Source organism: Podospora bellae-mahoneyi, chromosome 3 (assembly GCF_035222275.1).
Source record: "Podospora bellae-mahoneyi strain CBS 112042 chromosome 3, whole genome shotgun sequence".
NCBI lineage: Eukaryota > Fungi > Ascomycota > Sordariomycetes > Sordariales > Podosporaceae > Podospora > Podospora bellae-mahoneyi.
This window is the reverse complement of record NC_085882.1, coordinates 2,922,997-2,947,017: the sequence shown is the minus strand read 5'-3', so window position 1 is coordinate 2,947,017 and position 24,021 is coordinate 2,922,997. Positions and strand designations below refer to the sequence as shown.

The 24,021-nt window shown below is 52.6% G+C and overlaps 6 protein-coding genes across 6 annotated transcripts; all 6 read left to right on the top strand.

Moving 5' to 3' along the window:
- Positions 1-853: 853 nt before the first annotated feature.
- Positions 854-1,683, top strand: QC761_308550 (uncharacterized protein; the record flags this gene model as incomplete). The annotated part of the gene is made up of 3 exons (XM_062877998.1): positions 854-1,341; positions 1,391-1,458; positions 1,535-1,683. 3 exons carry the CDS (start codon positions 854-856, stop codon positions 1,681-1,683), a joined length of 705 nt encoding a protein of 234 aa, XP_062733825.1.
- Positions 1,684-2,894: 1,211 nt separating this feature from the next.
- Positions 2,895-3,661, top strand: QC761_308540 (uncharacterized protein; the record flags this gene model as incomplete). The annotated part of the gene is made up of 2 exons (XM_062877997.1): positions 2,895-2,969; positions 3,029-3,661. 2 exons carry the CDS (start codon positions 2,895-2,897, stop codon positions 3,659-3,661), a joined length of 708 nt encoding a protein of 235 aa, XP_062733824.1.
- Positions 3,662-4,360: 699 nt separating this feature from the next.
- Positions 4,361-7,632, top strand: QC761_308530 (uncharacterized protein). Its single transcript, XM_062877996.1, has 2 exons — positions 4,361-5,301; positions 5,356-7,632. Exons 1-2 carry the CDS (start codon positions 4,737-4,739, stop codon positions 7,260-7,262), a joined length of 2,472 nt encoding a protein of 823 aa, XP_062733823.1. The 5' UTR covers positions 4,361-4,736; the 3' UTR covers positions 7,263-7,632.
- Positions 7,633-13,272: 5,640 nt separating this feature from the next.
- On the top strand, positions 13,273-19,855 carry QC761_308520 (uncharacterized protein; the record flags this gene model as incomplete). The annotated part of the gene is made up of 5 exons (XM_062877995.1): positions 13,273-14,117; positions 14,338-14,816; positions 14,881-15,007; positions 15,063-15,374; positions 15,427-19,855. Exons 2-5 carry the CDS (start codon positions 14,390-14,392, stop codon positions 19,853-19,855), a joined length of 5,295 nt encoding a protein of 1,764 aa, XP_062733822.1. The 5' UTR covers positions 13,273-14,117; positions 14,338-14,389.
- Positions 19,856-21,151: 1,296 nt separating this feature from the next.
- Positions 21,152-22,018, top strand: QC761_0056910 (uncharacterized protein; the record flags this gene model as incomplete). The annotated part of the gene is made up of 2 exons (XM_062872531.1): positions 21,152-21,266; positions 21,324-22,018. The coding sequence occupies 2 exons, from the start codon at positions 21,152-21,154 to the stop codon at positions 22,016-22,018; spliced, it is 810 nt and encodes a 269-aa protein (XP_062733821.1).
- Positions 22,019-22,144: 126 nt separating this feature from the next.
- Positions 22,145-23,137, top strand: QC761_0056900 (uncharacterized protein; the record flags this gene model as incomplete). The annotated part of the gene is made up of 1 exon (XM_062872530.1): positions 22,145-23,137. One exon carries the CDS (start codon positions 22,145-22,147, stop codon positions 23,135-23,137), a length of 993 nt encoding a protein of 330 aa, XP_062733820.1.
- Positions 23,138-24,021: the final 884 nt, after the last annotated feature.

Below are 24,021 nucleotides of genomic sequence, written 5' to 3'. Positions count from 1 at the left end.
CCCCGTAATGAGAAACTGAGTATCACGATCTTACAAATACAACCGGCCGAGGTGGTATCTCGTAAATCATAGAGGGTTCGACTCGGAGCTGGAAACAAACAAAAGGGCTGTGTAAGCCGGCGGCGATGATTCATTCAGCATGATGACAGATACAAAACGGAGGGGAGGTGGGAGCCGAAGAGCAAAAAAGCCAAAGCGGTCAAGATACAGTCGACACCGCAAGTTTGCGTGCAGGTGTAGCGGCAGCGCGGGTGTGTAGTGTTTGTCCATGCGCGTGGGGGAGGCCCGCGGTTGGGCAGGATCTCGAGGCCGTGGCTGTCCCGACCGAGGGTCCCCAGGCAGGCTAATTTAGTGTTCATCATGGGGTGCCCACACACGGGGACGATCCCGACGGCAGCATCCCACTCAAGCTCCGTCTTTGGAGCCCAAAAAACGGAGGGTACTTGGGTACGTACCGAGATACCTTCGCGCGCCGCAACCCGCCTCCCCCTGCCACCACCCCCTTGCCTTGTCACTTGTCACTTGTCTTTCCTATCCAAGCATTGCCCGAGATGCCTGTTTCGCTCCAAACGGAATCTCAGTCCCCAATCTGCCCCACGTATCCTGTTTCCTGGGACACCCACCCTTGCATCCGCCCTCCCATGCCTGGTCATCCACGAGAGGTAGATATAAGACTCATGATCCCCCCATCCTCACACTCCGGCCCTCTGGATCCTGATCTGCTCCAACGATAACTTCACCATCCAACAGCAAACAGAAACATCAGTCGAAGATCATCTCCACCTTGATATACTCCAGCCTAGCTACTATTACTACGTCACCATCGACGACACATACATCAAACAGTCTCACAATGTACGGCTCATACGGATCAACGAGCTCGACGAGCAGCTCCTACTCGCACTCCTACAGCCCCTATGGCAGCTACCACACCATGGCCTCTCCCATGGATATCGCTGCCAGCCCATTTTCCACCAGAGGACTCGACGCGACCTGTGCCTTCCCATCATGGCCGCGCCGGGAGTCTTTCTGCGAGCAGGATTCTTATGAGGGACGGGTTTCGTCATACATCTCGGACGACGACCTCCTTGGCGCCAGCGACATGTACGAGGACGACTCTTCCAGCAACGGCAGTGCTTCTCCCATCCAGTCACCACCCACTCAGTACCCCACCGAGACCGAGCTCCTCGAGATGCAACGTGAGAGGGCGGCCTACCAGCGCGAGGTGATGCGCCTCGTCCTCGCCGAGAAGGAGAAGAGGAAGCAGCAGGCCAAGCGCAGGGCTAGCGCCACCAAGAAGAGCAAGTCCAGCAAGCTCACTGCCATGACTCCCATCTCCGAGTGAAGAGAGGTCGCTTTCACTGCAAGGCATTTTGCCTTACCAACCCAGTGCCGAGGCGTGGGTGGTGGATATGGGGTATTGGGTGTCAACGGTCCCATTGCAACCTCCTTTAACCGGTAAGTCTTTTGTTTTTTTTTATCAAAGTGCGCTACCCGACACAAGCCGGAACAGCCCGCTAACCTTGGATAACAGCCTTCCTGATTTTGACTCACATCTCATCGTCACCGCCATCATTTTGTGACGCAACGTGGTCAAAGAGCTTGACTGTTCTGCCGAGGCAGCAACAGCAGGATTTTCCCCTCGTTTCGCGGGCCCTCGGCGGTCAGACTCCATCCGAGTAGGATTTCGTCGAAGGGCAAAAAAAAAACGGCCCGTCTTGGGCTCTTGGTTTTTTTGTGTGGCAGAGTCGGGAAATCCACCCGTCTCTTCCGAGGCCCGTCCTTCCCTCTACACCCAACACCCGAGGTGTACCCGGACTTACACATTTCCTTCCCGCCGACCAATCACCAACCCTCTTTGGTCCCGTCGCACAAAACACACATCCTGTGGTTCTGTCTACCACCATCGCATCGCGCGGACGGGTTCCCGCCGAGGGGACTTTGGACACCCGCATTCCGCACAACAAATTTTTCTTCTTCATCAACCAATATCCCTTCTAATTAGCGATCGGCCACTATCCGTTTTCGCTATTATCATTCTCTTCCGCGTTTCGATTTGGATCAGCTCCTATGCTTCCATCCGAAACATAATACTTTTTTCTTTTGTTCACCAAGCGAGCGAGCATTTACTTTGGGCATTTTCGGGAACACAAAAAAGTTTGGGATTTGTTTTTTTTTTTTTTTTTTAAATTGTCAGGGGCATTTTTACACAGAGCTTCGCAGTACACGACATCATCAGCGCCTTGCATCATCATCGGCATCTAGCATCACTTGGAGTTTTTTTTTATTACCTTGAGATGGGGATCTTGTATTATCTGAGACATTTGTTATTGGTCTCTGGTATGTTTGTTGGTTTATGGTTTTTGAGATACCCCATCAGTCTGTTTTTGGTTTTTATCTTCGCTGGTTTTGAAGGAATAAGGCAGGCGCATATGATGATACCCCCCAATTAGTTAGTTTGTTTTCAAGTTTTTTTTTGGCTTCTCACCCTTCGTGGTACATATTACTCTTCAAGTAGATAGCTTCAGTAGTTAGCACTTAACAACGACAACGCAACGGAAGTTGGTTGGTCATTCTTTACACTTTTGAGTTTCAATTTGCACCGTGATTACTGAACAATGCCTTGATTCTGCTTACAAGGTTGGACTTTTCCTTTCAGCCTTGCGCATCGCTCTCCCATAGCCAAACCAGCCACCCCCCGGATTGTCTTGGGGAGAGCTGAGGACGCCTTCCTAGATAAGCCGTGAGTCACTCACCGGAATTGTCTAGGGGTTGGCATCTCGGTGGTGCATCCTTAAGATCTGACGATCAGCCACGCAGAACTCTACAACTATCTCCTCTCTACATAGCCATACCTTCAACACACCACAGCAACAGCAATCCCCCCCATCGCCATGTCTCAACCCCACAACTTTTGCTTCCCCATCCGCACCCTCTCCAACGACAGGGTGAAACTGGTCCCTTTCTCTGTTCGTCTCTCCCTTTTCTTTTACTCCCGCTCACCAAACCTACACTAACCCCATCCCAGGCCTCAACCCACGCCCCAACCTTCACATCCCACATCATCACCCACCCCTCCCTCTACGCCCACATGCCCTTGGGTCCCTACACCTCCACGTCCCAGTTCATCACCCAATTCCTCGAGACAACCTCCTTCCCTCAACAAGGGTACTTCACTTTTGCCGTCATCGACAAAACCCGGCCCCCCTCCCCGGAAGATGAAGAAGGCGAACTAGCGGGTATGATGTCCTTCATGGACACCTCGCCTGTGCATTTATCTACTGAGATTGGATGTATCGTTATTTTACCTCAGTATCAGAGGACACATGTTACCACTAATGCTGTGGGGTTGATGCTGCGTTACGCACTTGACGGGCCTGAAGAGGGGGGGATAGGGTTGAGGAGGGTGCAGTGGAGGGCTAGCGCGATGAATGAAGCTAGTGTTAGGACGGCTGAGAGGTTGGGGTTTAGGAGGGAGGGGGTGATGAGGTGGCATATGGTTTTGAGGGGGGAGACAAAGGTTGGGAATGGGAGGGGGGTGCCGAGGGGGGCGGAGGAGGGGGAGAAAGGGAGGGATACGGTTGTTTTGGGGTTGTGTTGGGATGATTGGGAGTTGGGTGGGAGGGAGAGGGTTGGGGGGTTGATGGAGAGGCGGGGGTGAGGTTTGGTAGGGGAGGAGACATTGTGGGAAGGTATAGCACTGGGCTTTTCCTTGTGGCCAGCCTGTTGGACTATGGTAGTTGATGTCAAGTACTTGCCCAAATAATCACATACGATCATATGGCGCAGAAAGCTCGGGATCCCGTTCGCTCTCCCCTAGATAAGCTGCGCACAGCTGGCTTAGTACTCAGGTGGGTGATCACTGGGGAATCCCCGGTGTTGTATGTTTTTGATCAGGACTATACCTTTTTTTTCTTTTTTGCAGTTGAATAGAGTCTTGAAGATATTCGGCATCATATAGTAGATCATGGATAGTCTGTTGACTGTCAACCGCCAGTCGTTCTTGAGGCAGGTCGCTGGGTGCCAGCTGCATGGGGAAGGAAGGCGTGTACCATGGGAGTTTGAGTTTACGTGTGTTTTGAGATGCTGCGTTTGTGAGGGAGAAAGAGAGAAGGGGCACGGATTATGCTAACTATGGTTATCTACCAGGGCGGATCCGAGTGATGGAGATGCGTGAATCTGAGTTATCTCCCTCCGGATTGAAATATCAGTATGTGCTATGAGGGAGTCCATCCTCCACAGCAGCAAATGAGATCGGCCGAGGAGAACAATTTGTACTTGAAGTGCTTCTATTGAAAGGCACCCTGGCAATGGTGTTAGGCATGACTGGTGATATTGCATTCACGTCTCCTACCTGTAGGTGTCTTTCAAACTTGGAAGGTAACATCGATGAAGTGAGAGTAGCTCCTGCTTAAGGTCTTCTACCGTGCTTGCCTCGTAGAGAATTTACAGAAGTTAATGGCAGTGGCGGGCGGAACGTCAATAAACTAGGTAGGAGCAACCACGTGAGCAGGCAGCGCGTGCCCTCAGAGCGAGGCTGTAGGCTAAGCCGCTATTAGCTTGGCTTCTCGTTGGGAATCTGATGCCCTCTCTTTCAACCACATTCTCCTAAAAGTCTTCTCGTAATCCCGCCCACGGTTCTATTACAAAGTTGCCCATATTTCGATCATCGCTCTGTCTCTATCTACCAGTCTGTTCATTAACCAACTGTGCAAACTCAAGAGCGCACATGCACCATGACGACTTCCAGACCTGGATCACCAACGCTCAAATCACCACCTCGCGAACCCTCTCATATTTGCTCGAGATGCAGTCTATTGACCTTCAAAGAAGAGTTCGTGGAACGTTCCCCAAAGCTGGCGTTGGACCTTGATGAACTACTCGCACCGCGACCAGGCCGGATGGGGTGGTGCAGGGTTGGCCCAGACATCAGTAAGGGTGAATTCGATGTGCTTGCCACGACGGCATACTTCCTGTCTGATACTCTACCGACTCTACCCACTCTTAGGGACTCTTCTTTCAAATGTGATTTTTGCAAAAAGTTAAGGGATGCGCTTTTGGTTCAGTACGCCCACTTGCTCCGAGGTGTCAGGGAAGGTCCGGATTCAAAGAATGACCAAGATCGCCATGGTTTGGACCCTTCACTACTCATAATCCGAGCATATTACTCGTGGTGTCGAAGGAACTGTATTCGGCTTGCCGTTCAGCTGAGGGTTACCATATTCAAGCAGTTAGGGCACTCCGAGCTAGGGTTGTTCAGGGAGCCTTTCTTTATGAGGTGGGTGGCAGAAGCAGCCAAAGGTCGTTATGCGTATGACCACGAGTATTGAGTATTCTCAGCTAAAAAAGTGATAGACAGCCAGCCTGTTGCCGCCTATCTTCGCTTGCCAGAGCGATTTGGAGACCCTCAGTCGCTGTCTCGGATCAAGGACATGCTCCCAAAGGAAGACAACCATACACTCGCCGATCCGAGATTTGTTCCCAAACGACTTCTTGATGTGCGAGCTGAGCCAGCAAGACTGGTCTCAGGAGAGAGAGTCTTTGCATCCTCGGACCAAGTGCCACAGTACGCGGCACTTAGTTATTGCTGGGGCCCCCCAGAGATTGCAAGCCAACAGCATACACTGACGCAAGATACTTTGGCATACAGGCTTCAAAAGGTTGAGCTTGAGAAATTGCCTCTTCCGGTGAGAGATGCAGTTCGTGTCACCAGGGCGCTTGCCTTGCCCTATCTCTGGGTGGACGCGCTTTGTATACTGCAGGATGATACAGCTGACTGGGAACAACAATGTGGTGATATGCACAAAGTCTACGGGAATGCACACATAACATTATGTGCTGCATCCTCAAAGAGCTGTGTTGATGGGCTGATGGAGTCCCATCAGTACCAAGCCTCTATACCCTTTCGGTCGACAAATAATGAGGTCGCTGGCTACTTCAGCCTACGGCTTGACATAGCAGGGACGGAAATTATGATCGAGAAACATATGTACCCCTTGCGTATCTTCGGATCTCTTCGTTGGTTTGGCCATGTTTGGCGAAATCGAGGTTGGGTATTCCAAGAAAGAGTTTCGTCTCAGCGCAAACTTCTTTTTTGGAGGGATCATTTGCAGTTTGCTTGTCCCCCTTCGACCGATGTGCCGCAGGGTTATTGCACTATATCTGGGGACCGGCTGTCACTAGATGGCGGTGGAGGTCCAATAATGCAACAGCAACTCGCAAGGGAAGCGTCGTTCCACTTAAAGAGGCCGAATGACCAAAGCAGTCGAGTTGAATTACTTAACATGTGGCTGTACCTGATACAGAAGTATGGGGAAATGTCGACCGACTCCTTCACTAACCCGCTCGATGTTCTTCCCGCCATTTCGGGTTTAGCAGCAGTGTATCATCGGTATCTTGCAAAAAGCTCGTCGAGTCAAGCATCATCCATCAGGTTGAACCCAGAGTACATTGCTGGTTACTGGCAGCAAGACCTCACTCGAAGCCTGCTCTGGCAAATCTGGAGCTGTTCCCATGGTGTGACAATCGACAGTGCTGTTATGGCACCCCCTCGGGCTTGGTTCCAGAGCCTTCTCAATAGACTACGCGGGTTGTCACAGCAGCAGCATATACCCTCGTGGAGCCAGCTGACGCGGGGGAAAACTTGGAATATCTTTTGCTCCAACCCTCCAGACTACTGGAACGTTCAGCCAGCAGTGAGTATACTGAACGCGAGAACGAAACCTTTGGGGGAAAGCCCGTTTGGTTATATTCAACGGCATCCGCATCTGTTGCTCAGAACCCGGGTGGTAGAAGTGGCAGGTTTGGCGGCTTCGCTGACGATATGTTCTGTGAGGTTAGATCGCAGCCTGCGCTCGAGTTTTCAGTTGCTAGTACGTGGGGACAGACAGGCGGTGTGTCTGGTTAATGTCGATTTTGCGTCTCCTGTTCTTGATTTTGAAGTGGGAGACCGGTTTGGTGTCATGCGGGAGTATGAAGAGTGTGTTCTTGAGATGCTGCTGCGGTCGTCGTGTTGTTTGGGGTTGCTGGGGTACTGTGATGTTGGTGGTACCGAGGTGGACGGTCGTCGCCCTGTTGGTGAGGGCGATGAACCTGTCTTGCATAAACCGACCGGTTTGGTGTTGCATCCTGTGCCGGGCGGCGGTAGCTCCTCGGGTTTCTATCGTGTGGGTGTGTTCACGCCAAATGTTGTGGGATCTAACAAGCTTTTGGCGGAGCTGTTTGAGACGGTGGCGGAGGAGAGGGAGATTTGTCTTTATTGATTGGGTGGTGTGTTTTTCTGAACGGGAGTTGTCTGCTGAGGAGTGAAGACACAAGGGACCAAGTTACAGTGTATCAGTTCTCTCCAAGCTACGGAGACATAAGTTGGTGGGTAACTGGCTCTCAAGTAATCCCAACATAGCTCGTTTTCTCTCTCTACTTCTCTGCGTACTCACGCTAATTACCAAGTCACTCAAAAGTGGGCGCCTCAAAATTATGAAGAAAACACCTGTTTTGGAGCAGCCAGCGAATGGCATTCCTGAAGCTATATACTCGGTTCAAATATATGAAGAAAATAGGCAAACGGGGGTTTTAAGTCCCTCTCTGACGCCCAAGACCAAGGTAACCTCCCTACCTTACCGCGGCAGGAACAAGAGAAAATAATAGCACCATTCCGTTTATACCAAACTCAACTGAGGCTGGAGCTTCTTATCAGGATGGCATATGTGAGTCAAAGTTTGAGAGCTGCACATCTATTCGTTTGTTTAAGTAGGGACATCATATACCCCATCTGTGAAATGTCAACGACAAGTGGGAATTGCTCGGAGATTTCACTTGAAAGCTTACTCTTCAGAGATTGATCAAGGCTGTGTTATAGCGCATTGCCTGTTAGCTTGGAAGGCATATATATATATAACTGATGTCTACATGCTCCCTCCTCAATCTCATATCTATCACGAACGGCGGGCACAGACACCTAAAGTATTGGCGATTAATGTAAGGTAGGAAGCAGCTGATTCGAGTAGTCAACATCAATACTCGCCTAAAAGTCCATCGCCTCGACAAAGAAAACATGTAAGGCTATCTGGCGAGGCTATCTATCAACCACAGCCAGCGTCCATATAAGCCACGCTTCTCAAACTGACGACAAGTCTCAAAAATAAACCCCAATAACAAGGCTGTTCGTCACCTCACCGACGCCAAATGTCAGATTTTAAAACAAGGAACTTTCATCCCCGTCCCCCCATGTGTGAATTGCAAATAGCAAATGTGATGTCCCATGTGATCCGAGACCTCAACCCTTCGCCAACCCCCCTTAGCGCGTGATTGATAGTCCAGGGTTCAGAAACAAAAAAAAGGTGACGGCCCGCTTGTTGGTCAAGTCACGGCTCAGGTCAGCACGCCGAACAAGGCAAAAAAAGTTGGTGATCGGCAAGCCAGTTTTTGGGGTGTGATGATAAAGTTTGGCGACAAAGTTGGCCTTACTTGAAAGCAATCCCTTGGTGTCCTCCAGTCCTGCTTTTTCGTTCAGCTCTTGAGGCTAGCAGGCCTGAAAAGAGTTATATGAACAGGGATTACATCTCATCGGCGGCACAGGCGGGAGAGCGGACGACGGCGGGGGAGATCATCATCGGACAAGGGCCCTCGAGCATCCCGTCCGTCCGCCCGCAAAAAGCACCCGGCGCCGCTCGCTTGCCCTTGTTGACAAGCATTTTAGGAGATGTCTTACCCGATCCATGATCCTTGGCTTTTTGGTAGGGACACGCTTGTGTCGACGTCGACGGCCTTTTGAAAGCAAATGGAATCTCTACACTACGATCGACGATCGCTGATAGAAGGAAATATGGAAGAGCAAGAGACATTTGCTGTGGGACAATGTCTCGGGGCCGGCGACATAAGGGAAAAATATGAGCTGTAAGAAACTGTTCCCTGAGACCAAAGTCGTAACTATTCCCGGCTAGTGAGAAATCCTTCAAGATGCTGATATCCCAAAAAAAGCGAGAATCGCAGCAAGCCCGTGATCAAGCGCGCCAGTGTGACGACCTTCTTGTCACCAGACTTGGCAGGCTAAGAAGCTTTTGCCAGTGAGAAAGGAGGGTGTGATGCTCCGGCATGGTGTGGCAAGGACGCGGCCAATGAAAAAGACGTTGTATGCCACAAACTGCTTTTCGCTAGGGTTTCTCGAAGGCCAGCAGCTGGAGGCGTTTCGGCGGCGTTGTCGGCGGCGACCAGCAGCAAGCAGGTCTCGGAGACGAAGGCCAGAGCGAGAGTTGTCTCACGCCGTCGGGACTGTTTCGCGGGGAGCTGCACCCATTACGCATCTACTCAGAGGGGCCAGAAAGGTGAGACAGACGAGCGGTGAAGCCAGCTTGAACTGGTCTGCTGTGCCTGAATCAAAACGGGCAAACATTTTGATCAGAGATGTGGTGGGTGGTGGCTGCTAATATCGAAACGAACTCGTGATGAGAGCTCGTCACAATCCCATTGTCGAGGCAGGGGTCAACGAGAACTCCTGTTGGATCGGGATCGAGGTGAGGGGTGCATAGGCATCTGTAGCCCATACACCTGTCGGTGTGTAGGGCAATGCACAATTATGCTGCGAGATCTGGCAGTCAAGAGACAGATGCAAAAGCCAATGACGGGAGGCATAACTCACGTTGAGCAACTCGAGAGTTTCGAGTCCGGGAGCCATGATGACAAAGCCTGGACACCAAGCGATCACGACGTTGTGTGGTTGCGGTTGTCGTAGTGGCCATGCCGCGATGGGATTTGCATTTCGTGCATTCGAGTAAAATTGCGATACGCAATGTCACGACAAGGCCTGTGAGCCGCAGCTCTGTGTCTCATTCCCATCCGTCTGCCAATTCAATATTCAATATGATTGATATCTGGGAGCATCAAGTCGAAAAGAGACCCTTGTGGCAAGACCTGGAACTAAGTGGAACCCATCTGCTGCCCCGCGATGAAGTGGGGAGGTGGTCAAAGCTCTCTCTTCCCTTCCCGCTTGGACACTTTTGAATATCAGTCTCGGTTGTTAAGCCAAAAAGTTTAAAACGGCCACTATGATTACCTATCATCGACGAGCAGCTCCTTGCAGCTATCAAATACCTCCGAGTTGATCAGACTGCAGTAGTCATGTAAAGGGAAATTAATTGGATGTAGGTGTGTATCATTCTTCTTACAAAGCACTGATAGCTACTCTATCTGATCATCCCGACTTGGACATCAAATTTCAAGACAACGGAGGATGCCGGCCACCCCAGCCGGATAATAAGCAATGGGGACAAAAAGCCACTGGTGTTGGATGTTGAATGTGGCAGCGTTACGCAACAACCAACGCCGAACCCAAGCCCTTTTTTCTCGTGCTCGTGGTGTCTCAGCAAGCAGCACGAGTCGCCCCGCGGGGGGGCTTCCAGCAGGACGGTGAACCAACGGGAGCTAGCTCACGCATTGGTTCGTCTGTTCGCCTCTGTGTTCCTGGAAGGACCTGCACGCACTTTAAAGCTTCGGGTGGGACAGCATACACGACCATGTCAGGTACGCAGCGGCCCGCTAGATAGGCCACGCACGAGCGTGGAAGGTCTAAGAGCGGCCAACACCAGAGAGTCACAGCGACACAGACGATATACAGAGCTGGGAGGCAGCACGGCCGTCATTCCCCGAGGGAATAAGAGAACAGCTGGGCGTGGACCGCCCGTGTCAAATCGTTACCTTGCAGCCAGGCCACAGATTCCGGTCGCGGGGTAGAACGGTCTAAACTACACTACATTCTGCACATGGTATCGCGATGCATTGCATTTCGGCCAGAAGGCACAGCAGAAGCTCAACTGATAGCTCCATTGGGTTCGTCTCTCCACCTAGGACCCGACTGTTCCGGGTAACCCCCCCCCGTACCTATGTAGGCCGCTGGTTGGGGGTTTCATCGCCCTTGTGGTTGCGTGGTCGCAGCCAGATGTCGTCGAGGGTTAGGTGTGGTGCCTGGGTAGTATTGTCAGCTCCTTCAAGAGAGGCATAGCACACACACAACACGCAGTGGTGCATGATGAGACCATCGACTGTCAAAGCGAGCAATCTCATAGGGGTTCTGTCGATCACCTCGAATGGTGGTCTCCATGCCAAAAGCAGAGGCCTTGAGGCGAATCGGGGCCTCTCTTATGCAAGGCCGTTGGCCGCTGTGGGCGCAAAGAGTGCAAGACTGGGTGACTGGGCACCATCGGGTGATTTGTAAAGACGGTGGGGATGCATTGACAGGTCCCCTCCCACCCACAAAACCAAACCACGAGCTCTTCCGCAATGCTAAGAAATCTGGAAGCTGGAAATCTCAGGTAAAGTGTGAACGGACCTGCACGTCGTTTGCTGATGGTGGGGTTCGTGTGTAATAAAACACAAAGTCCAGGTCCGAAGAGCTTCAACCTGTGTTTGAGGTTTGGGGGTTTCAGAATCTGTACACACCCAGCACCAGATATTCGAGCAGCCTCATTAATGGATTAGTTCAGGCTTCACCGCATTAGGTCCTGCAAAAGGACGGTCTGCTCTGATATGGAGTCACGGCCAACCGTTGTCAGACCGGCCCAGCCCGCTAGATCATGACTAGACGGTGGAAAATCAGGGAAAGACGCTTCGGATAGTCCCTAGTGTTTGAGAGAATCTCCGAGGTCGATGCCATGGCATCTTTGTGTGATCTGAGTGGAAAGGATCGGATGGAACCAGAGTCGTCAGCTGGGCTGCTGAAATTATATCTCAGAAAGGAACTCCATAAACCGACGCCAACCTTTTCTGCAACAGCTGCACGCGAAGCTCGGCTCCGACAGTCTTCAACCAGGAAGCCGGGGTCGCCAGTGTTCATGGCTTGGGGATCTGACTGGCCCATTGTTCTGAGAGCGTGCTCGACTCGAGGACAGAACAATAGGATAATAACGCAGGACGTATCGAAAGATCAAAGGCGGGAGGGATGATAGCATCAATGGCATCCTTGTCAGCGAGGGTGATAGCAGCCGTGATTGGTCTTGCAGGGCAGGGTTTTGGAGCCAATCAGAAGAGAGGGCGCTTAGACCCTTGATCTCCCCGCCGCCAATTCTGTTCCTCTCGAGCCCTTTCCCCACCCAATCTACCCCACGGCCCAAGCGCATCTCAAGACGTCGAAATACCAAAGGACCGGGATGATGAAGAAGACATTCCCACGGACAGAGAGAGTCGGCAGAGCACGGCAGAAACATGGAAGGGAGCAAACACCACGTCTGACTGACCACGGGACTCTCTCTTTATAGTACTCTGCTCATCGAGATGCTGCGAGTAGCCATCCACGGTACAGCTACACCACCAGCTGCTACCTACTACTACTACCTACTTCCTACAGCTTTGTTACAGGCCCGGATGTTCCTCTCCCAGGCACGGCCTGCGGGGCGATGATGGGCATTTTCAACAAGTTCGCATTGGCATTGGCATTGGCATTGGCAGAGCACCCGCAGATCGTTGCAACCTCACCAGATGCACGCCTGGAAAGGTACCGCTTACAGCCCCAGATTGGCCCAGTCCCCGACACAGGTCTGTCTTGCATTCGGGCAGCACGCCACCCACTCACCTCGCCTTCACGGAGGACAGACAGATGGACAGAGAGCAGTTTAGGTGTTGAAGTGCTGAGGTGCTACCTCGGGGGCCTCTCCCGAACCCGCCTATGGTTTTGGCCTCAAGACCACAAAAAAAACCGCCTCAGTTCCTCGCCTTGTTTGAGACTGATCACGCGGATATCACCGTCAGCTCTGGACGACCATTGACGACCAGCGGTCAGGTTCCAACATTTCTCAAGAAATCGACTGTCTCGCTGCGACTCGTCGACACCTCACAGGCAAAGCGGAGAGGCTAATTATGGCAATATTGGATGTATCCGTACATGTACCCTGTACCTACATCGGGCACTCAAGTCGGAGCTACTACGCTTCCCACCAGTCGCGAGCCCAGATCAAAGTCACTTTTTGCTCCTGCAGACCAGGGTCGTCTGTTGCAGAGCCCAATTGCAGGTGGCTTTTCGTGCTCAACCAGAACACCCCCCTGGTCTGCTGCCGCTGCTAGTCCCCATCCTAGGGAATAGTCAATGCACATGTTGTGAGTGAAGGAGCCGGTTCCGCATCCGCTTCCCAGATTCGCGCATTTTTTTGCTGTCCAGTGCAGCGTGGCAGAGGCAGTGAACGGCCAGCAGAGCAAAGCATGGCGGGCTCTAATTTTATATGTTATTCTGGGGCCTGTCCAGTGACAGCCCGAGCTTTCTTTCTGTGTAAGCGCCTGGAAGGACTAGACGATTTCTTCCAGAGCACATCCCCCCCCTTTTTTACCCCCATTGCCTCTATTTCGTACATACGTGCTCATGCTGCGTGCGACGTGCATGCGTCAAGCCAGAGAACCACAGAGTTGTGCAAGAGAAGCGCGGTAAACTCTTGAGGAACGGGACGGCATATATCTCGTCCCTATGCTGGTACCTGCTGCCGCTGCTGTGGCCATACATTGAAGATCGTCTTGCTGCACAACAAGCGCCGAGAGCACGTCAAGCAACGCCCCCTGAGCTTCTCCCCCAAGTCCCGCAGCACCCCATGAACCCATGAGGCGAGGCGGGTAACTTATCTTTGCCGCCCCCATACAACAAGCTGCATACACCCCTCCCCTCATTCCCCTACGAGAGGAGCTCTCCAGTGCAACCGTGCGGATTGACCCTACCTATACCCTCCCGTCCCTCTTCTTGGACTTCTTCCTTTTTGCTGCTTTCCCGCCACCGCACACCACCGCACTGAACCTACGCGCTCGCCTAAGCCGAGGACGATTGCGACGACGACAACGACGACTCATCATACTTTCTGTCGATCAAGAACCGGTACTCCGAGCCACAGCTGCCACAGCCCGCCCTTCTGTGCTTGCCATCTTCGCCCCGGTTCATGTTGCTGCAAAAGATTCTAGGTTCGGCATTTTGAGGGAACACCGAACGTGGAGGAACGTACCGCCCGGGAACGCACAGCAGCGTCTTTCCAAGTGTCTAGGAGGGGAGCTGTTCCTTGTGATGGTTGAGGGTTGGATTGTGTAGCCTCGCTGCTTGTCCTGGTTCGCCGCTCCGCTTCGCATAAGGACGGTGTAATTCACCTACTGCTCCGGTACGTTCAGAGATATTCGATTCTTGATTCCTGGCCTTGTGCACCGTCGTGTCGATTCTCTTGAACGGAGCCATACGGGATCTCCTGGCTTGCAGGATAGAACCAGCAAACTTCTCGATCTGCGCCGCTGAAGAGAGGGGCAAGGAAGGGGAAAGGGCAGGAGCATGGACTTTTCCTGCATGCACCCGTTCGATATACTAATTGCAAATGGGATCTCTAGGTCTCCAAACTTCAAGGACTCAGGACATATCTAGACCATCCCCGTTGCCGGCATGTCTGCTTCCGGTCATCATCTTCCTCGGAGCCGTGCTGGGTCGAGCACATCGGCTCTCGACAAGGGACGGACCGCTCACATGCAGGACTACGCCATGGCGCCCAACACCAAGGACGTCGTCAGGTACTTTGACCCGTGTGCAGCCACCTCCAACATGTTTCTCTACGCCCAGGGAAACTCGGTAGTATGTTGCCAGCATGACAGTCTCACCATCGAAAGGCGGTTCGCGCGCCATTCCGAAGAGGTGCAGTTATTGGCCGTTGACAACCAGAGCGACATGGGCGCTGGGAGATTGGTAGTCAGCTACGATGCAGGGCAGACGGCCATCGTGTGGGATTTACTCACGGGAGATGAGGTGGCTCGGTTCGCGTCTTATGAGAATCTCACCTGTGCTGCTTGGATGCGCAATGGCAATGTTGCCTTTGGTGAGTGCTCCGGGGATTGTCGATGCCTTATAGTCATGAACTGGGTGACTAACAGCAACATCAGGAAACGTACAGGGAAACGTAATTCTCTTTGAACCTACAACATCAGAACATCTTTCAACGAGGACGATTGACCAAATAGCCATCACAGCTATCTCACCAGTAGCAGACTGCAGGACTTTTGCCATTGGGTGAGTCTCATACTCAGTGTTCAAGAAACTGATAGTCGCTGACATGACCGCTTAGTTACCAAAATGGCTCGCTTCTCATTGCTACTCTTCAGCCAAGATTTACCATCATTCACAATTTGGTAACGTCCCGGGGGCCATCACCAATCGTGACGCTCTCATGGCATGCCTCGTCAGCCAAACAAAAAACAGACATGCTGGCAGTTCAGACAACTGACGGCGATCTTCGGGTCTGGAGTGTTTCGAAAGCATACAACACTGACGATCCACCAAAAGTGGTGCGGATTTTGAAGAGGACAGAGAATTATCTTGTAGGACCCAACTGGATGGGCTGGAGCAAAAACGGTCGCGTCATCCAGTTCTCCGAGTCGTAAGTACAGGCTGAGGTTCGGCTTGGTGGCTCAATTGCTGATATATGACAGTGAGACAATATCATGGGATGTGCGGACAAAGCACGTCACATATGACACCATCCCAACACTGGAAACCGTCCGGGGGTTGACAGTTTATGGCCCTGGTGCCATTCTCTTCACATTAGGACCTAACAATACCGTCCAGCAGTTTGATTTAAACGCGCCAGCAGTAATGGTTAATAACGTACAGCACCCGGCAAACTTGCTTCCACCATCACCCCCTATCTCACTCGAGGATGACAAGAACCAGCCAGGTAGCGTTTCCGAAACCGAATCGAACGTCGAGATTGCCTTCCACCCACATGAGCTTTCCGAGACGGATGATGAGCGTGGGTCACCATTGGCCCGGTTAGTTCGCCGCGGCGAGGAATCAGACAACGAGCCGTACCGTCGCCCAACCAGCCCTGGCTCCAGTGTCACACAGTCCAGCGTATCGATTTCGTCTTCGACTTCTCAAACAATGCCACGGAGGTATCCTGACTCCGTGGTGTCAAGGGGCCTCACAGAAAACACCTACATCTCCACCGGCTCATCTCTTCGATCAGGAGTGACACCGGGCCGTGACCGCAGGAATGAGAGGGAGACGTTGTCGACGACCAGCTCCATGTCTGTCAGCAGCTCACAATACCGCTCACGGCACAGGCCTTCCAGATTACGCCATGAGGTCCCACGCAGTCCAGATGGTAACAAGGTTGCCGACCTGTTCAAATTCACCAAGAGCCGGCTCATGGATGTTCCCTACAAGGCCCCATATTCCAGCGATAACAGCCGCCTTACCAACGATGATTTGCGCCGGCAAATGCTCAGCACCATTTTTGGCTGGAACAAGGATGCTGACGACCTGGTTCGAGATGAAATGTCCCGCCACCCTCTGGGGTCAACCAACCGCATTCTCCTGGCCAAATGGCTGGGCGACATCAGCACTGATATCATGGCTATGGGGTCGGAGAACATGACCTCGTCTGACTGGATGCTTCTGGCGCTCAGTGGCATTGGAGGACAGGCATCGCAACACAAGCTTGGCCGGGCTTATGTCCAGCGGCTGTTGGAGAATGGCGACGTTCATGCCGCAGCGACCATCATGATCGGGATGGGCGATCATAATGATGCGGTGGAGATTTACATCTCCCACAAGAAGCATATGGAGGCCTTGATCCTCACCTGCCTCTTCTTCCCGGCCGCGTGGGAACGACAGGAGCAGATTGTGAGGAAGTGGGGTGAGTGGGCGGTTCAGCATGGTCAGCAACAACTGGCCATTCGCTGCTTTGCGTGTACTGGCCGTGAGTCTACAGAGCCATGGACATCACCATCTGCTCAGCAGGTCACATTCCCGACGATCACGCAGACTGTACCGGAGCTGCTCAGTCCTCCCCTGTCGCCTCCTGTGATGCAACATGGGCCACAGCGCAGCATTGCAAAGAACGCATCTCTCAAGCTTATCACCACCTTCAGCAACCCCAATGCTAAAAACAGGTTTCTCAACGATGGCGAGGGCAAGACTCCCATTGCTGCTGGGGCGACTCCTATTTTGGAGTCTGCTCTTTCTCCAGGCGGCGCCGACCCTACCACCGCCGTCCTTCGTGGCAACCGAAGCCAGCTGAACACCCCAGCGTCAGCTCGTCCTGTAAACGGCGGCTTCAACCGGCGGCGACTTCCTTCGATTGGCGAACAGGCAGACTCTCACCAGAATGTCTTGACCGCCATCAGCAAGCCCCCAGGCGACCCGTATGCTAACATCCAACCTATCGAGCCACCTAGTTTTGCTGCTAGGGGTCTGGACGTTATGAGACCCAGCACCGCCAGTCCTAGCATGATGAAGCAGCAGTCGAGAAACCAGCCACCTCCTTCCCCGTCACCAGCCGCCTTTGCTTCTTTTATGGACGCCGGCAGGACGAGAAATGGCTCCCGCTCCCGCATCCCTGAGGGTCTTGATCTGTCCCTCTCGGGGCTCAAGGACACCCACCCTGAAGATGTGACCTCACCCGAACCATCGGCCGGCTCTTCTGTCCGTTACCACTGGCCCTCTAGAAGAAAGGGTCCAGGATCGGCAGCTGGCTCTGTGGCTAGCTCTTTGGCATCTGCCTCGCAAGCGTCTCAGGCGTCAAGCGTTCGAGGCTATCGTGGATATCGTCCTCAGGAGAACAAGAGCCTGGATGACTATCTCAACAACCTCGATACTGCCCAAACTAAGAGCAGAACTCGTGGGACCAGCCGTGAGAACCGCACCAATGCGCGTGACACCAGCCGGTCTCGCAAGGATGGTCGTATGGCATCGAAGGACCGTGGGCGGGCCGCCGACCGTAACTACACCCCCAAGGGCGGCAAACGTTCGCCAAAGTCACCCATTCCCATGTCTCCCGAGGATCTGATCAACCTGGCCACGCCCAACCACGATGCGGAACACCAGTACTACTTGAATCATAGGAACAAGATGCTCGATGTTTCAACTGATGAACTGGAGCCCGCCAGCCAGCCCAGCACCGTACGAAAAGTAGGCTATGCCAATCGCGAGACTTCGAGGACCAGAGCGTCGAGCCGCAATGCTAGTAGGACACGGGGCACAAGCAGGGCTCGCAGCCCCAGCAAGTCTAACGTCCCCGCGCCCTTGAACATTCGAAGCCGCTCCGCAAACCGTGAACAGTCATCCAAGCGATCGCCAACCTCACCCCAGCCGATGCCCATGCCCATGCCTATGTCGGCTGACTTGCACCGACCTCAGCACTTCGAAGGATCTGAAGATGAGGAGGACTACCGCCAGGCGATGGAGGAGCGTGAAAGGTTCCGCCAGAGAAACAACCGCAGCGCAAGCACCAACCGAGACCGAGCTGGGCCAGCTTCTCCCATGTCTGTCCGCTCGCATGCCTGGTCATCTAGGGATGCAGGCCGCGAGAAGCCGGAGGGTATCCGCAGGACAACGTCACACGCTGGAACTGATGGGTCTTCCCGAAGGGTCAAGGTCGCTGCTCCGTTGCAGACCCCGGCACCGATGCAGCTGGTTGCCGATGATTCGGGCGATCTGAGGGTCATCAAGGATGAGAGGCAGCTCAAGAAGGAGGCAGCGGCCCGTGAACTGGAGGAGCGCCGCAAATCTCTTGCTCAGCGTCCTTCGGTGCCCCCAATCATGCATCCCGACCAGCTTTTCCCCAGCAGAAGATCGCCTACTACACTTGGGGGTCTGCCGAGCACCGTCTACGAGCCACCTAGAAAAGAGGATCTTCCTTCCCGCAGTGCCAGTGTGGATCCCAACGCTGGACGGAGCATGTATGCGAACCGCGGACCGCATATCGGCCTTCCCGCCACACCGCGGGCCATGCGTTTGGTCTTGGAGTCTGATGCGAGCAGGAAGCAACAGGATGTTTCCGTGCCTGCCATTCCAGCTGGCTTTTCCCAGACCTCGCCGAACGTCACTCAACAGTCGCCCAGACATTCTCCCAAGAAGGTTGAGCCCGAGGAACCAAAACAAGAAGATGGCGGCCTTGCCATGCTGCTCCCATCAACAGTGTACACACCTCCTCCCTCGCACAACTCCCGCATTGCTGCTCAGATGGGCCGCTCCATGTCCGCCCCTCCCCGCGATCTCATCATGCCCCAAGGCAGCTCCCGAGGACCCTCCGCCATGGGCAACGATTCCGCTCGTCGCCCCTCTCAGGACACTAACGCCATCCCCTCGGGCCGCCGCCCCTCCGACGCAGGCATGATGGCTCGCCGCCCATCTCAAGACACCAACGTCATGACATTGGGCAACATGGGCCGCCGCCCCTCCCACGACGCAAACATGATGCTCGGTAACATGGGTCGCCGTCCTTCCCATGACGCCGGCAACAACAACATGATCCCTCCTCCTCCTCCGCCTCCTCCTCTCCCCCCAATGCTGAAGGAGCTCCAACATCTCGCCACTCCGCCTCCCCCACCACCAGCTCCCCTCCCTCATATGGCCGCCTCAGGTGCTAAGCCTATCGTCTACGGAGGCAGCTCAGGAATGATTGAGATTGTCATGGACGAAGACCAGCCTCAACAGCAAATTTCTCCTCCTCCTCCTCCTCCGCCACCCCCCGCTCCGGCTGCCATCCCCGTCGGCGAGTCCACCGTCCCTATCCTCTCACCTCCGGCACCCCCTTCCTCCAGAAACGGTCACAACAGAGGTCGCAGCAGCGTTGATAACTCTATTGGCGCGAGGATTTCCCGCGCAACAGAGAGGATGAGATCTGCCAGCAGAAGCAGACAAGCTGCGAAGAGTCCAGAGATCCAGTACGCACCCTATGAGAGCGTCCCAATGATCCCTCAACAAATGGGCGGGGGAGAGAGGGGACCACCGGTGTCGATGAGCAACTATAGGGGCATGAACAACCAGGTGTTGCAGCAGGTCCAGGCGCAGATGGCGGCTCAGCAGGCGAGGGATGAGTACAGGACCGGATTGCATCAGAGTGAGATGATTTGATCACTCCTCAACAGTATTATACACGAACACCACCACTGCTGTTGTTTTTCGTGGTGGTTATTTTTCTTTACTGTGGTCTCTATATAAGGGGTGGGTAAAGATACCAATTCTTTCTTCTTATTATTTGGTTATCTTTTTGGCTTGGTTTATTCATGATCAGCTCTTTGTACATCTTCAACACGCGACATCTTGTATCTTTTTTCACCTTCTTGCATTGCGTTTATCTTATATTTTATGTTTTTTTGGCTTGCAGTTTTGATGTTTAACTTTTTCTGATGAATGATGTGATGAATTTTGGGTATATGGGATTGGAAGACACAGATTGGACACACACAAACAAGAAATATGAGGGAAGAAAAATATCGTTGGTGGCGTGCGTGTTGCGGAGGGATTTCCGGAATAAAAAGACAAAATGAAGTGGTGTGCAAGTGTGAGGGGGAAGAAGAAGGGGCTGGAAATTGGGAAATATACATACATTGCTGCCTCACGGCTTGATGTGTTTAGGGATTGGGAATTTTGGTTTTGGTATGCTTTTTTGATGGGGTCTAGTTTGGCTTGTTGGATTGGGAGGAGAGTTTGAGGTTGGGGGTTAGTTTACCTAGGTAGCGTGAGATTGTGGATTAATATGAGATGTTTCTGTTGATGAGTTTTGGCATATCGTGTTTCATGTGATTTTTGTGAGTAGTATCTTACTGATAGAATAACTGGCGCCGCAAATCACCCAGCATCTCGCAGCGGCAGAGCCCAGATACTCATGATTGGTTGTCAGGAGAGGCGCAGAGCACAGCTAAATTTGAGGCCGCCAATTCTTTCTACGCACTTACCCAGATAATGCCTTTCCTATTGACGATGCTCGACAGCTTCAATGCTTCTCTTTTTTCACGGCAATCATCACCATGCCACCAGTCCCACTATTACAGCCACGACTCTGCTCCAAGTGCAAGCTTCTGGCATTCCCCAGCCCTCATCCCTACCAACCGTTCAGTTCATCCCTGCCTCTGAGATATGATGATGCGTTTACGTTGATGCCGGAGAAGATGGGTTGGGGAAACTGGTGGGATTGCTTCACTATGGCACATACAACACAATATCTTGTCCTCGACAATTTTCCCAACTTACCGAGTCTTAAGCAAGCGTCTCGGCAATGCGAGTTCTGCAAAGCACTGCGAGAAATTCTGCTCTTAAAGGTTCCGGAAGTAGACAGTATCATCTCGAACCCGGCTTTCTCGCAGCGAATGCGAGGGCCAGAGCCGCTCTGGATCACAATTCGAGCATACCGCGTAGAGAAACCCTGATATGGGTACGATTGCCAGCTTCAGCGGACTCCATTTGAGAGTTATATTTGATGACAACCTTCCCATCGAGGTCCCTAGACCGGTTATTATCAAGTGGGTTGCGGAAGCCGCTCCGAGTATGGGCACACACACCGCTTCGCTCCACTGTCGACTTGGGAAACTGACCTCTCTAGATAATGAACATCTGCATACCGTCTTGTACTTGCAGCCGAGGCAAGACTGCATCCAAGACAGTTATCTTCGTTGGGCCCGTGACCAGATTGCCGAGTGTGAGAAGCACGACCACCAGTTGGCGGATGATTCCTTTTGCCCAGAGAGGCTACTGGACGTACAGGGCACCGAGTTACGTTTGGTGGCACGCGAAGAAGCCTTCACGGCAGCACAGATTCCGAAGTATGCCGCTCTCAGTTACTGCTGGGGCTCGACAGATGATGATGCTCGCGCGCAAATCACACTGACCCAAGGAAGTCTCGCCCAGCACCGGCTTGGGATCCAGTTCAAAAGGCTACCTCTCTCGGTGCAGGATGCGGTTGCCATGAGCAGGGCCCTTTCCCTGCGCTACCTGTGGGTTGATGCACTTTGCATCTCGCAGGACGATCCAGCTGACTGGGACCGACAATGCGTGGATATGCACAAGATCTACGGCAACGCCTTTGTCACCCTCTGCGCTGCTTCTTCACAGAGCTGTCGCCAGGGGTTCCTCCAGCCTAAACCAGAGCATCGGATCTTGATGCCATACCGGTCATGCTTTGCGCCCTTTTCTGGGCAGTACTGCTGGCGACTGAGGGGGGTCGAAGCCGATATTGACTACGCCTCTGCAATGACAAGCCTCAGGATCGCATTTGTCGCCGGGGATACTCGACATTAGGATTTCAAAACGGACAGTCGGTGGGCAAGGAGAGGTTGGGTGTTTCAAGAGAGGGCTTCATCCCTCCGTAGCATCGTGTTTGGAAAACAAAACCTTCACTTCGTCTGCTCCGAAACCACCAAAACAATGAATGCTTCCTACAGCAGTTACGAAGCAGAAATATGGCAGCGTGACGACGCTGTGTTTAGCCTTTACCGACCCAGAGGCGGCCACACTCAGTCGGAAGTCTTGGATAGCTGGTTGGAATTGATACAAGCCTACAGCAAAATCCTGCCCGAATCGTTCACAGACAGGAGTGACTTCCCTCCTGCCATCTCAGGTCTGGCAGGCTTGTACCACCGATACTTAAAAGCAAGCAAAGGCGTTGTTGATGCTTTTCTCGACCCAGAGAAAGACTACATAGCCGGTTACTGGCGACAGGACATCCCCCGAAGCATCCTCTGGCACCTCGTCACCAACCCCACAGCAACTCCAACATTACCAAACTACATCAGCTCTCTGCACTACCAATCTCACGAGCTTCACCTACACTCGTGGAGCCAGATCTCCCGAGGATACACCAACTCAATCTTGAACAACAAACGATGCGGGATATACCCGCACAACCCCCTCAACAGCAACAACAACAACAGCAACAACTTCAAACCCGAAATGGAAATCCTCAACCCACACAACATCACCCCCCTGGGGGAGAAGAACCCCTTCGGCGCCATCCGACCAAACCCCCACCTCCACATCAGAACCAAAGTCTTGGACTTTGCCACCATCCCAGACAACAGGCGGGTCTTCTCCGTCGGATCACCAATTCACCACCACCACCACCACCACCGCCCCCGTGTCTCGACCGAGTTCGAGCTCCGATATAACCTACACCCGCTCTGTCTCGTCACGCTAGACTTTGCACCCAACCACAACAACAGTCACACGAACCAGAGGACACTGGACGACGACGACGACGTCAAATCTGACCTCCTCCTCTCCCACGCCAGCTGGCCTTGGTGGGTCGGTATAGCAGCATTGACCCGCTTGGTCTGGTTTTATATCCTATACTCCCACCATCACCACCACCAAAGACGAGTGGTGGTGGTTCCCCACAACACCAACACTTTTACCGAGTAGGTCTCTTCGCTGGGCCAGGCTAGGTGACGACATGTCGAGGCTATACACAGAACAACCACCTGCTTCAGCCTTGTTCGACTTTTTGGCGGAGGAGATGGTGATATTTCTGTATTGATACACCCAGCCATATGTAGCTTCATCTCGTTTTAGATGATATCAAGTGAACCGCGACAATATATACAAGGTATACAACACGTATATATTCCTCTCTACATTTACTCCCGCACCCCCCCCACCCCTTCCCCAATCCATTCCAAACCTGACAAAAAACCTAGGCACATAGTACATACATACATAACCATAATTATCATCAAGTTTGACACCGCTCCCCAATCCAAACATCCCCCCCCAAAAAAAAGAAAACACAAAACCTAAAATATGCATGCATAAGGTATCTACGCAAACCACATCAACCACAACCACAACAACAAAAAGCAACAGCAACAACCAAAAGAGATACCAAACCCCCGAAAAAAAGAAAAAGAAAAAAAAGGTAAATTTGTCCCAAACTTTCCAACCTACCTCTCTCTCTCTCTCTCTCTCTCTCTCTCTCTCTCTCTCTCTCTCTCTCTCTCTCTCTCTCTCTCTCTCTCTCTCTCTCTCTCTCTCTCTCTCTCTCTCTCTCTCTCTCTCTCTCTCTCTCTCTCTCCATCTCTCTCGATCGATATAAAAATAATGATAAAAAAAGATGTCCCTTGCCCTAAATTTCCCCAATTGCAAATGCTCATGATATAAATCTCTCTCTCCTCTTTCTTTCTTTCTTTTTCACAACACCCGCAACCACCATCAACATACAACCTGAATTCAAACAAACTTTACAACAACAACAACAACAACAACAACAAAACATCTTCAATACACAAACCACAAACCCACCAGCACCC